Here is a 14,004-nt window from a genome sequence, read left to right as displayed (position 1 = left end):
CACACAGTTATTTATATTACACTACATCTAGCTGTTGGGTATATTAAGTATAATAAATATAAATGTGGAAGAATTGTCTCACCTCCAGTCTGATTGTATCGGCTCATCGCTGTCCGCACATCGTGCTTGTACACGGGCTCAGCGCCCCGACATATTTGTGTCTCTCTCTCCCAGTAGTCAGATCCCAGTTTCTTCATCCACTCAGTCTTGGGAAGATTCTGACGAGTGTCACTGTTATAATTCTCTATCTCCCGATCATCCACATATCCAACTGAAGAATACACAGGAAGTCCGGATCCCGGAGAGGAGACTCCAGTTTCATAATACCGCAGAGTGTGACTGTCTGAGAGAGAGAGAAGTAGTTTGTTACACACGGAGTATATCTAATATAGGGATTTCATCACTGATAGGGATTACTTCCAGGAAAAATAGGATGGCTATGCCCAAGGATGTTACTAAGGATCTTACTCATTCACAAGGGGGGCGCGGCATCTGGGTGCCCCATTATTTAAGGGGGTACCCCGATGCAAATAAGCCCCCTTGCCCGCAGACCCTCACAACCACCGGGTCGAGGTTGTGGGGAAGAGGCCCTTGTAAGAGGTACCTCGATGCAAATAAGCCCCCTTGCCCGCACACCCACCGGTTCAGGGTTGTGGGGAAGAGGCCCTTGTCCCCATCGGCATGGGGACACCCTCCCACTGCCGAGGGCACTTGGCCTAGTAAGGCTAGGGAGAGGGGGGCGGCTCAATCGTTCCCCCCCCCTTTCCTGCCGGGCCAGTGCTCAGATCAAGGGTCTGGCAGGAATGTTAGGAGGGACCCCATGGTTTTTTTCCTCCCATTTTTGGGGGCTGGGGCTCCCCCTTAAAATTCCTACCAGACCTAAAGGGCCTGCTATGAATTGGGGGGGAACCTCACGCTTTTTTTTCCCCTCTTCTGCAAATTAAAACAAAAATTGTTTTTATTTCTGTCACTTCGCTGCCACAAACAAATCAAATTTCGGGCCCAAATCCCAAAAAACGAATAACGCAAAAATCCGAATCAAAACAAAACTGAACAGATTTTCTATCCGTGCGCATGTCTGATAATTATCACTTATAATGTAACCCTTTCATGGCCTGATAATGATAAGGGATCCATTGTAATCTCTAACAGACATATGATAGCATGAAATATCGGACTAGGATAATTACAATGCTTAATAAATGAGACACAACTATCAGCAATACAATGATATAAAAAAACGGCCTCACTGTCAGTATTCACAGAGGGGTGAAGAGTTTGGAGGAGGCCGGAGGAGAAGAACAATCTAGGACAACATCGCTGAACTGGAAAGTGATCCGAGTTGGAGAATGTTTCCAGTTCAGTGATGTTGTTCACTTCTCCGGCCTTCTCCAAACTCTTCACCATTGAGGGCTTGTTCACACCAAGCGGGGAGCAGATCCGGACCAGAGCAGGTGCAGACCGGATCAAAACTGCGTCCAATGTATTCCTATGGTATTTTTAGCTCCAGTTCACATCGCAGCGTGCGGATCCAGACCAGATCCAGACCGGATGAAAAAAATGCGGCAAGCCCTATTTTACCTGCTCTGGATCTGGTCTGGAACGCATCAAAAACGCATGCAAGTGCCTGAAAGTCCATGTTAAACTTAAACTTTTTTTTTTAACCAAAACCGGCCCTAAACGCATCAAAAACGCATCAAAAGCGCGGCACAACCCACTACACTGCGTGTGCAGAAACCTGACCGGATCTGGTCTGCATTTGGTGTGAACAAGGCCTTAGTGAATAGCCCTGTATATAGCAGGCCATGGTCCGGATAGGGACCGACTGACAGTTCTCTCTGGACCGCAATCACACACCTGCGCTGGGTTATGGTTGGCTTGTTGTGGATGCGCCGGACTTGGAAACTCTTCAAGGACGGCGCATCCACCGAGATATAACCCAGCGCAGATTCCCCCCTCCTCTTCACTAGACATGTGCGATTAGTTTCGTTACGAATCGAAATTCGTACAAATTTCCTGAAATTCGGAAGCATCCGAAATCCGAATTGCAGTTTCCGAATGATATCCGAAATACAAAATTCCATTAACGAATTTTGGATCCGAATTTCTTTGAAACAGGGACTAATATTACCCCTGTAAAATGTAAATGAGGTTGAACAACATGCCAAGATTTTTTTTTATCCGAAATACGAAATTCGGATCCGCTGCTGCTGAGGGTTGCATTACAATACACGCAGGAAATACGAAATTCCGTTAACGTATTTTTGTTCCGTTGCGAACATTCGTTATGATGAAGTTAGAAAGCAGAAATACCTTTGTTAATATATTGGAGTTGATGGTAGTTTTTTTTACCCGAAATACGAAATTTGGATATGAAATCCGTTAACGGAATTCATATTTCGGATAAAAAAAAACAACTACCACATCGACTCCAATATTAACAAAGGTATTTTTGCTTTTTTACTTCATCATAACGAATGTTCGTAAAGTTACGAAAATGTGCCGAAACTAAGGAAAATTCCTATTTCGTACGAATCCGAATTGAGTTTTGGACACGAATTACGAAATAACGGATATTCCGAAACGGAACAAATTTTTGGCCGGCGCACAAGTCTACTCTTCAGTGGTTGGTTGCTAGAACCGCCAGTGTCCTAACAACCAATGATGGCATGTACCCCCCCAATCACAGGGGGATGAAAGTGGGACTTTCTCCTTCCAGACCTGCGGCCTGATTTGCCTCCAGCGTCTGCCCTCGGCCTTCCTAGTGAGGAAAGGGAGAACTATGATGGAGTCAACTAATGAAAGCAGGGACTCTGATAGGGACACCTAACATAAGGGGCTCTCTGATGGGGTAAAGTAATGTAAGGGGGGACTCTGATAGGGACACCTGATGTAAGGGGGCATTCTGATGAGGACAACTAATATAAAGGTGCATTCTGATGGGGACACCACATTTAAAGGGGCACTCTAGTCTAGCAGAAACATGAAATTCAGACCTCTGCTGGAGTACAATTTTACAGACTGGACCTCCCTGAATTTCAATTCAATACTCCTGCAATATAAGAACATTAGGTTGACTCTTGTAATCTTGCCCGTGGAGGGCAAAGTATTAGTCTCTCTGGAAAAGTTACCCGGCATCTCTCTTATACTCACCTTACCTGCATTCCCTCCAGATGTTTGCGCCACAGCAGCTGGAGAGAATGCATGACACTTCTGAGTATAGCAGAGCATGTTTTAGCGTGACTCTTTTCTCTTGCAGGGTCCTATGGAGCCACCCTTTTGTCCCTGTGCGGCCGCACTGCTCGCACACCCCTAAGGCCGGCCCTGTGTGTGCTAGTAAGCTGTATCTCCACAAACACTCAGGCACAGCAAGGCAAGACATTCCCCTCCTCCCTCTCCCTGCACTCCCCCCTCTGAGCTACTATATGGACATCTGCTGGAGACTCAGTCCCTCGTGATCTTGTATTGGACAGGAAGTTCAGGGAAGCTGATCTGCCAGAGTTGGAGCTGTTCAGAAACACGATGACTAAGTACTTGGACAAAAATGTAGAAAAATACTTTGCAGGGCAAGGTTGATCTGGATTCATTGTTGAAAAAAGTTTGAGAATTTAATCCTGCTTTAAAACAATATGGGATGATGTGCAAATGTTAATAGTCATCAATGATGGTTTCCATGCGTCATCAAATATTATTATACTGTAAAAGTGTCAATCGATGAGGGAGGCAGTCTGCTTTTCGGTCAGGACAATAAATAGTTTCTCATTATAAATTTTTTAGGTTCCACAATATAGTTTTTGGGCCCTCAAATTATAAATAAAATGCATTCAGTACTAAGAGCTAAATTGTTTGGGGTCCAAAAACTGTCGGAGCCCAAGAAAACGGAACTCTAAAACTTTAGGGATCACAACATATAATGATTCAGTTCATCTGTTTTATACTGTACCAATCCTGTGAAGCCACCAAGATATGGATTACAGAGCTACTTGTGAAAGAGCAAGAGAGCATCTGTGTGACCGAAGGGCAAAACCATAAGGCCTGGTTCACACCTGGGTGTATTACAGCGCGTTCCCACGCCCTGTAAAACGCTAAACATGTGAAAACCAATGATTGCCTATGGGCATGGTTCCCACCTGGGCATTTTACAGCGCGTAGGAACGCGCTGCAAAACGCCCTACACCCAAAGAAGTACAGGAGCTTCTTTGGGGCGTTTTGCCGTGCGTTGCCTTTGGTATTCCCGAGAGTGGCTCGGGGTTAACAAAGCGGTAACCTCGAGCCACACTCGGGAATACAGCGTACAGGTCTTACCTTGTCCGCGATTCCCGCTGTGTCCTCCGGCGGCTGCCGACTTCCGGGTTCCATCTCTTGAGAGCAACCACGTCGCAGGGGGGCGGAAAGTTTAAAAGTGAAACTAAAAATATATATATTTTTTTTTTTTAAATAGAGAAAATAAAGGAAAAAAAAAAATATAAAATAATACCGCCAGTGAAACGTGCGTTTCACTGAACGGAAAAACGCGTTAAAAAACGTGAGAAAAACAAGCTGACAAAAAAATAGGATTTTTGTACTCACCGTAAAATCCTTTTCTCTCCGTTCATTGAAGGACACAGGGCAACAGATCGTAGAGCCTGAATGGTAGGGTATATCGCCACCTGCAGGAGTAGGACGCTAGGCACATAACTAAAAGACAAGACAGCCTAGGGGCGGCCCCTGCTGGTGGCCCAACCCCTCACTTGCTGACAAGTCTCCAGTAAGTAACAAGCAGTTAGGAGTGTACACCCCATAAAAGAGGGCGGGACCTGTGTCCTTCCATGAAAAGCAGCCTGCAACACATTGCGCCCCAAACCAGCATCCGCCGATGCAAACACGTCCAGGTGTGAACAGAAGACCAAGTAGCGGCCTTACAAACCTGAGAAACAGAGGCCCCATGGCGGAAAGCCCAGGAAGCCCCAACAGCCCTAGTAGAATGGGCAGTGACAGAAAATGGAGGCTCACGCCCCTTAACGGCGTACGCCTGAATCACAACATTAAGTATCCACCTAGAGATGGTAGCCGCCGACGCGGCCCGACCCTTACGAGGGCCCTCCGTGAGCACGAACAGGGAGTCGTTCTCGCGGAAAGAAGCCGTAGCTTCCAAATAAACACGAAAAGCGCGAACCACATCCAAACAGTGGAGCGCACGCTCCTTCTTATAGACCGGCTTCGGACACAGGGAAGGTAAGACAATTTCCTCATTCAGATGGAATGCCGACACAACCTTCGGCAGGAACGCCGGCCGAGGACGGAGAACCGCCTTGTCCCGATGCAAAACCAGCAACGGAGACTTGCAGGACAAGGCAGCCAACTCCGACACCCGCCGAACGGAAGTGATGGCCACCAAAAAGGCCACTTTCTGTGACAAAGACATAAGCGGAATCTCCCGAAGAGGTTCAAACGGGGATTCCTGCAACACTGAAAGCACGAGATTCAGATCCCACGGAGCCAAAGGCGAGCGGACAGGGGGAGCAATGCGAGTCACCCCCTGAACAAAAGTGCAAACCAGAGCATTAGACGCCAGAGGCCGCTGGAAAAGCACCGCCAAGGCAGAGATTTGGCCCTTCACAGTACTCAAGGCCAGCCCCTGAGCCACCCCGCGCTGCAGGAATGCAAGGATTCTGCTGATGGAGAATAAACGCGGGGACAGGGCCCCAGGCTCACGTGCGATGGTAAATTTTCCTAGAAACCGCTTTGCGTGCCCTGAGCATAGTGGAAATGACTGTATCGGACAACCCCCGGTCCTTCAGGACCTGGCTCTCAACAGCCACGCCGTCAAAACCAGCGACTGTAAAGAAGGATGGAACACAGGTCCCTGGGACAGAAGATCGGGGCGCAGAGGGAGACGCCACGGGGCGTCCACCACCAGCTGAACCACGTCGGCGTACCACACCCTCCGAGGCCAGTCTGGGGCCACAAGGATGACGGTGACGCCCTCGGCCGCGATCCGACGCAGCAGCCGAGGCAACAGATACAGAGGGGGAAAGGCGTAAATTAGACCGTAATGACCCCAAGGAGCCACCAGGGCATCCACTGCCTCCGCCCAGGGATCCAGGGCCCGGGCCACAAACCTGTCCACCTTCCGGTTGAACCGAGACGCCAGCAGATCCACCTCCGGCGTCCCCCAGCGACGACATAGCTGCTGAAAAACCTCCGGGTGCAGAGACCACTCCCCCGGATCCACCGACTGAGGTAATCGGCCAGCCAATTGTCCACCCCCGGACAGAGCCACCCCCGGACAGAGCCAGAACTCGATTTTCCGCTCAGGAGAGAATCCCGAACACCTCCCGACCCGCGGCCACGCTTTTTGTGCCGCCCTGGTGGTTGATGTACGCCACAGCAGTGGCGTTGTCCGACTGGACCCGGACCGCCAGACCCGGGCCGACCAATGAAGGAGAGAAAGGCTAATCGCCCGAAGTTCCAACACATTTATCGACAGACGGGCCTCCTCCAGCGACCAACGACCCTGCACGGTCAAGGAGCCCAGGACCCCAAAGGCTGGCGTCCGTGGTGACCACCGTCCAGTGCACGGGAAGGAAAGACTTCCCCCGCACCAAGGCCGGAGATTGAAGCCACCACCGCAGGGAGGTCCTTGCCTCCCGAGAGCTCCGAATCTCCCTGTCCAAGGACAGGGGGGACTTGTCCCACTGGACCAAGATGTCCCTCTGCAGGGTCCTGGTGTGGTGCTGCGCAAAAGACACCGCCTCGAAGGAGGCCACCATGAGACCCAGGACCTGCATGCAAAAGCGAACAGGCGACCACCGGCGAGTCCGGAGCAGCCGTACTTTGGAACGCAGCTTCAAAAGCTTCTCCTGAGGGAGAAAAACCCGGGCTGCGACAGTGTTCAGAACCAGACCCAGATACTCCAGGCGCGGGGAAGGCACCAGGCAAGACTTCCGGAGGTTCAGGAGCCAACCGAACTCCTCCAAGGACCGCACCATGACCTTCAGAGCCGTCACCAGAGATGAGTGCGACTCTGCCCGCAGCAGCAGATCGTCCAGGTAGCCCACGATCGAAACCCCCCGACAACGCAACAGCGCCAGAATGGGGGCAAGCACCTTGGTGAACACACGCGGATCCGACGCCAGCCCGAAAGGCAGCGCCAAATTGAAAATGCTCCTCCCCCACCGCGAAACGAAGATATCGCTGATGAGACTCGCAAACGGGCACATGAAGGTAGGCATCCTTGATGTCGATGGAGGCCAGTAGATCCCCGACGAAGCCAGGCCACCACGGACCTGATCGACTCCATCCGCAACCGACGGACCCGCACAAAAGTGTTCAGGCGTTTGAGGTCCAGGATGGGCCGAACCCCCTCCTTCTTGGGCACGGTAAACAGGTTAGAATAAAACCCTTTGAACCTGTCCGAGGACGGAACCGGCACAACCACCCCCTGGGACAAAAGGTCTGCCACAGCGTGACGGAGATACGCCAACCGCGACGGAGAGAGACGCGTGTTGGACAGGAAGAACCAGTTCCCCGGACGGGACAGAAATTCGATCTTGTAGCCCGAAGAAACCAGCTCCCGGACCCAAGACTCGGGGACGTGGGCCAACCAAAAATCCGCAAAGAGCCGAAGGCGCCACCCCCCACCCTGGGAAACTGGGGCTTGCCGGCGGGCTTGGCAGACTTAGGCTGCCATGGGCGCTTGGAGGATTGTGAAGGGGAGGGCTTGTGAAACTTCCCGCCCTTGTCAGAGGGCGGCGGGGGCCGAAAAAGCCGCTTGTGAGCGGAGAAGGTGGGTCCAGGCTTTCGGCGCTGCTCCTTCTTGCGCGCTTGGGGAAGAAAGGTACTCTTACCACCCGTCAGATCCTTAATGATCTCATCTAAGGTGGAACCAAACAGATGGTCCCCAGTAAAGGGTAATTCCATCAGAGCCTTTTTGGAAGCCTGATCAGCCGACCAGCACTTAAGCCAAAGCAACCGGCGAAGCGTCACCGCCGACACCGATAACTTAGACACCAAAGGCGCCGCATCCAAAGCCGAATTGCAGACATACCTAAGGCCTTGCACCAATTGGTCCGCCAACTCTACATAAGCGGGAGAGACATTCTCCTCCGCAAGACCCTGGTGCAACATCTTAGCCCACTCTGTCAGAGTCTGCGAGACCAATGCCGAAGCCAAAACCGGGCGCATAAGCGCCCCTGAGACGGAGTACAGAGTCCGCGAAAGCGCCTCAGCTTTCCTATCCGTGTCTGAATACTGAAAAATGGCCTGGATGGGAAGGGGGTTTAACACCGCGGATGTCAACTGGTTAAAGGACGGAGAATCTTATGCGTCCCAAACTGCACGGGCGGCAGCGCGGAAGAACTACTAGTATCCTCAATTTTAAGGGTCTCCCTGACCGCGCGGACTAGCGCAGAGACCATCTCACGCTCCTGAACCAGGAGCGTAGACGCGGCTTCATCCTCACTGGCCGATCAGGCTGCGAGGAATCACCCGGATCAGGATGCGGCGACGTCGAGGGAAGTTCCCCTTCCTCCTCGGACTCCCCTGACAGGGCAGGGGACGGAATCGGCAAAGCCCGTTTCCTAGGCGGGCGCTGCGCAGGGCGCGCTCAATGCGCGTCAAAAACCCATCCTTGGCAGAGGAAAATACCTCCAGGGACAGCGTGGTACCAGCGGTGCCGACCACCCCCACCAGAGGACACTGGAGGATGCACGGGTGACTGGCAAATGAGCGCAGGCGCACAGGCCGCACAGAGAGGGGATCTAGAGGGGTCCGCAGAGCGCAGCCCACAACCCTCACATGGCAATGCAGGAGAATCATCCCTGCGATCCATGGCACACTCCCAACAGAAAGTCCCCCAGACCGGAGACCACCACAGGCAAGAGAGAGAGAGACCCCACAGTACTCACGACCCCAAGTCACTGTCTCAGCCCAGCACCAGCCATCCGACCCTGCAGGTGGGAGGAGAGCTGCCCCGTGTCTGACTTCCACCGCGGTTCAGCCCGAAAGAAAGACCCTCCCCATCCGCCCGAGGCTTAGGAAAGCCCGGGCGGAAGTGACATAGGGAGAAAGGGCATCTGCCCATATCCAAGAGGGCGGCCGCAAATAGACCGGGGCCTCGAGTAGCGGCCGTGGCCGCCGAACGAGCGGCATCGGCCGCCACCGCCCATACGAAAGGCCACAGGGGCTTCCCAGAGCCCAAGTCCCCACCTAAGCACCCCGCACATAAGCCCCATCCAGGGCTCCCACAGCCAAACAGCCAGGAGGGGCAGCAGCCCACAATCAAAATGGCGGCAGCGATGCTGCCCGGAGGCCGCGACAGGTCCCCCCAGAGCCCAAGTCCCCACAGGTGCCATCCAAGACCCCCCTGGAGCCCGATCATCATGAGGTGGGGGGGGGGAGGCTGCAGCTGTTACACAGAGAACAGCGCAGCCCCCAAGCTTACCTTAGCTCTTGGTCCCCGCGACACATCCACCGCAGAACCCCATACATACCCCCGTGGAGGGAAGGCCGGATTCCTCACAAGGACGAGCAGGGAGGCGGCAGAAAACAACGCCCCCCGACCGTAGTCGCGGCGCCGCAGCCTACGGGGAGCGCTGTGACAGGTAGGCCATGACCCCCTGTCATATGCGCCCCCCGGGACGAATCCGTAGGCGTCAGGGGGGGACCATGTCGCAGCCGACCCACCGTGGCAGAGTCTGCATGCACTCGCCGGTCACCCAGGGGAGACTTCAAGGATCTATGGTCATCCAGCATGTCGCCCTGGTGACACTTGCTAGAAGAAAAAACTAATCAATCAATAAATCAAACGGAAGAAAGGAAAAAAATTTCCAGAGAAATTTTTTTAGCTCCTGACTCCTGACGCTAGGCAAAAAACTGGAGACTTGTCAGCAAGTGAGGGGTTGGGCCACCAGCAGGGGCCGCCTCTAGGCTGTCTTGTTTTTTAGTTATGTGCCTAGCGTCCTACTCCTGCAGGTGGCGATATACCCTACCATTCAGGCTCTACGATCTGTTGCCGTGTCTAGGGCTGCAACAACTAATCGACATAATCGATTATAATCGATTATTGAAAAAGTTGTCAACTTTTTCAATAATCGATTAATCGGCTTCCGATCAGTTGGCCTTGTTCACAGCTCCACACGCTGTGCGCCGCACCTCCTCCCCACCTCACGCTCGCCGCTGCCAGACCCGCTCGCATCCACGCTCTTCACGCCGCACCTCCTCCCCGCCTCACACTCACCGCCCGCCCACATCCACGATCGGCACAGGGACGCGGGGAGATGTAGTAAGGAGGAGCAGGTGTGGGGGGATGACAGCCGCCGATAGACAGGTCCGATCTCAGAAGCAAGTTGCTGGAAGACTGCTCAGGTAAGCCTGCACTTTCCCACACATGGTGCTCTATAATGTATTGCTGGGATTTGTATTCCTCTATAGCTGATGGTACATTGTGCTGTATATTATACATAGGAATACAAATACCAGCAATACATTATACACTGTATGTATAATGTATTGCTGGGATTATTTGTACTCCTCTATAGCTGGTGATATTCTGCATTGCGCTGTATAGAGGACTACAAGTCCCAGCAATAATACATTATACAGGGCAATGCGGAATACCACCAGCTATAGAGGACTACAAAACCCAGCAATAGTACATTATACAGAGCAATGCAGAATACCGCCAGCTATTATGTATTATTGCTGGTATTTGTTGTATTCCTCTATAGCTGGCGGTATTCTGCATTGCGCTGTATAATGTGCTTTTGCTGGGTTTTGTAGTCCTCTATAGCCGATGCAATTCTGCATTCATTGCTGTATAATTTTACACTTTCCATTTCACTATATTGCACACCACACTATCTTTTTTCTTTTTTACTTCCACCGCTCCAAGCTTGCTCCTGTGATGGACTACAACCTCAATACAAACTAGTAGTCCTATCACTGGAGCCATTTTTTAAACTTTATTTTATTGTTTATCCGATTAATCGAACTTAATAATCGGCTAACTAATCGATTTTGAAAATAATCGTTAGCTGCAGCTCTAGCCGTGTCCTTCAATGAACGGGAGAGAAAATATTATTATTTTTGTAGCCAAAAACGCATCTAAAAGACTAGCGTGCGTGTGCAGAAACCTGACAGGATCTGCTCTGCATTTGGTGTGAACAAGGCCTTACTCTTGCAGTGGGGGGAGGAGGGCAGCTTCACTGCAGGGGTTAATTTTTGACACGTTTGGAGTTCTCCTTTAATTGATTTTCGTGTTATTTTGACTGACAAACATTTTTCATTATTCCGTTTGATGTCTATTTACCCGACGTGACCCCGTCTTTTATATTTTACCAAAAAATTGGGTAATGATAAATGTTTTATAACATAATGTAGGAAAAATAAAAATTCTAAATTTCCGGTACTTTTTTCATTATATTGTAAAAAATAACACCCCCAGTGGTGATTAAATACCAGCAAAAGAAAGCTCTATCTGTCCCCCAAAAATGGTATAAAATTCATTTCAGTACAGCGCTGCATGACGGAATAAATGTCAGTCAAAGTACCGCAGCGCTGAATACTGAAAAATGGGAGGCGCGTTTGGGGTGCCATTGAAATGAATCATACCACAACACACATCCTGCAGCAGAATTTTTCAGGTTGAAACCAAAAATTACTTTTCAGACCTTTTTTTATATTTTAATAATTGTATGTATTATATTAGACATTTTAATTAGTTTCATGGATGTAAAATAATGTGAATTGTAAAACTGCAATATAATAAAATAGCCAAACTTTTATTTAAAATAAAAAAAAGCCGGTCATCAGTGTAGAGAGCCATGAATACTGGCTGGAAGATTATTTCTCTCACTCTGAGCATGCGGCGATACCTGACATGTGTAGTGCAATCGTAATTTTCATACGTAGGTGCACCCGACTTGCGTTTCTGTTAGTATGCGTGCATTTGCGGGGTCGGGGGACTTAAAAATTTTTTGGGGGATATGTTTTCTTTTATTTAACTTTTATTTTTTTTTCCATCTTCATTGCTATCACATGGGGAAGGGGGGATGGCCCACAAGCCCCTTATGTGATAGCACATTTGAGATGACAGGTTCTCTTTCAGGTGACATTAGGGGTCTACTAGACTCCTAACATCACCTTTCCACTTCACTGGGGAATGACAGCTGCCTGCTTCGTGCAGCTGAATGTAATCACAGCATACAGCGGCTGGAAACAATAGCCAGCCTCTTATTGGATATTTTAAATTACAATAGCAGGCTGGCTATTGCACCCGCCCACTGCCTGCTGCCAATCAGCAGAGGAGGGAACTGAAGGAGAAAGTTCTCCATCAGGTCCTCCTCTGCTGATTGATAGCAGGCAGTGGGCGGGTGCAATAGCCAGCCTGCTATTGTAATTTAAAATATCCAATAAGAGGCTGGCTATTGTTTCCAGCCGCGGATTGGAGACTTGACACCAGTGTTCTATTAATCCCCCAGATTGATAGAACACCGGCAGAAGAGGGGACACGGGGGAGCAGAGAAGGAAACAGGGCGGGCAGAGGAGGAGAAACGAGGCGCGCACAGGAGGAGGAACGGAGCCGCAGTGGAGGTACAGGGGGAGAGGGGGCATGCAGCCACCGCATATGAACAGAAAGGTTTGTTGCACTCCTTACCGGATAATCCCAAATATGGAGAAGGGTGCTTGGAATGACCGCGGATGGCGCCGCCAGTTGCAGATAATAAAGAGATGTCACCAGCACACCAGACTCCTTCAAGGATAGTCAATCGTGAATTTATACAAAACTTATGTCAAATACAGAGGCGCTTTCGGGACCACACAGGATCCCTTCATCAGGCATAGCACTGTGTCCTGTGTGGTCCCAAAAGCACCTGTGTATTTGACATAAGTTTTGTATAAATTCACGATTGGCTATCCTTGATGCAGCACTGCAATCTCTTCTCCATGCTGGTGCTGGTACCAGTGGTCTGTGTCACTGCTGCCTCTGTCAGTACAGGCGGGGAGAGCAACGAGGATTGAAAGGGACACAGACCGCCGCAGCCAGCACAAGTGGGGAGGAGAACGGAGGAGCAGAGTGGTGGCAACTAATCAAAAATCAACTAATCAATTATGAGAATCATTGACAACAATTCTCATTATTGAATATAATCGATTTTATCGATTCGTTGTTTCAGCCCAATTCTGGACAGCAACTACAATCTCACGTTTAGTTTACTAATTTGTATTGAGATTCTAGTCCATCACAGGAGTGAGCTTGGAGCGGGGGCTACTTTACAACACACAAAGGGACCATGGGGAACAAAAGTAGCCCCTCTCCAGAAGGAAGGACAGTGTCAGAGATGATTGGAGGATCTACAGCCGAGTGATACACAAATCAGATTTTTGGTAATAGTTACGGTAGTTGAATGTATTTAAAAGATTGAACTCCGGAGTTTAGTGTCACTTTATTATAACTCTTCTGTATCAGTAAACACACAGAGATCATTTACACTGAGAATAAAACAATATTTCACACACTAATCTCCAACTGTAACTCCTCAATATACACAATATATGGGACTGACACAATATACTACGACTTCACAATGATTTCTGTTCAATCCACAACATCTATTACTGCAGATAGAAAAGATATTCCGGATCCTCATACTCACCACAACTGACTCCTGACACCCCCAGAAGAAGCAGAATGAGGGGGGTCATCTTAATCCAGGAGTTATATATAGGGAGGTTTTAAAAATACCCCCAAAATGATTCTAAGAGAACCTCACAAGTAGAAAAGTTACTGCGTGAGTCATGAACTCTGAACAGGAGTCAGTTCTCTGTGCTGATTGGATGATAAATGTGCGTCATCCAATAAGAAAATGAACACACTGCTGATCAGCTGTTACCGGGCAGAAGACGAGTGATGAGGATGGAAATGTTACACTTAGCCCTCGTTCACACCTGACCGTTTTGTAGCGCGTTCTACGCTTGACGAACGCTCTACAAAACGGTCAAAAATATAAATTGCATTGTAGT

At 50.0% G+C, this 14,004-nt stretch overlaps 1 protein-coding gene across 1 annotated transcript; it reads right to left on the bottom strand.

Moving 5' to 3' along the window:
- Positions 1 to 82: 82 nt before the first annotated feature.
- LOC108786525 (H-2 class I histocompatibility antigen, Q9 alpha chain-like) lies at positions 83 to 13,742 on the bottom strand (the record flags this gene model as incomplete). The annotated part of the gene is made up of 2 exons (XM_018555843.1): positions 13,638 to 13,742; positions 83 to 343 (listed from the first exon to the last, which is right to left on the bottom strand). Coding segments are annotated over exons 1-2 (310 nt in total), but the record flags the coding sequence as incomplete, so codon positions are not given.
- Positions 13,743 to 14,004: the final 262 nt, after the last annotated feature.

The sequence above is a fragment of the Nanorana parkeri genome, unplaced genomic scaffold, assembly GCF_000935625.1.
Source record: "Nanorana parkeri isolate BGI_ZX_2015 unplaced genomic scaffold, ASM93562v1 scaffold215, whole genome shotgun sequence".
Taxonomy (NCBI): domain Eukaryota; kingdom Metazoa; phylum Chordata; class Amphibia; order Anura; family Dicroglossidae; genus Nanorana; species Nanorana parkeri.
Note: the sequence above shows the minus strand (reverse complement) of the source record. Positions and strands in the feature narration are given on the sequence as shown.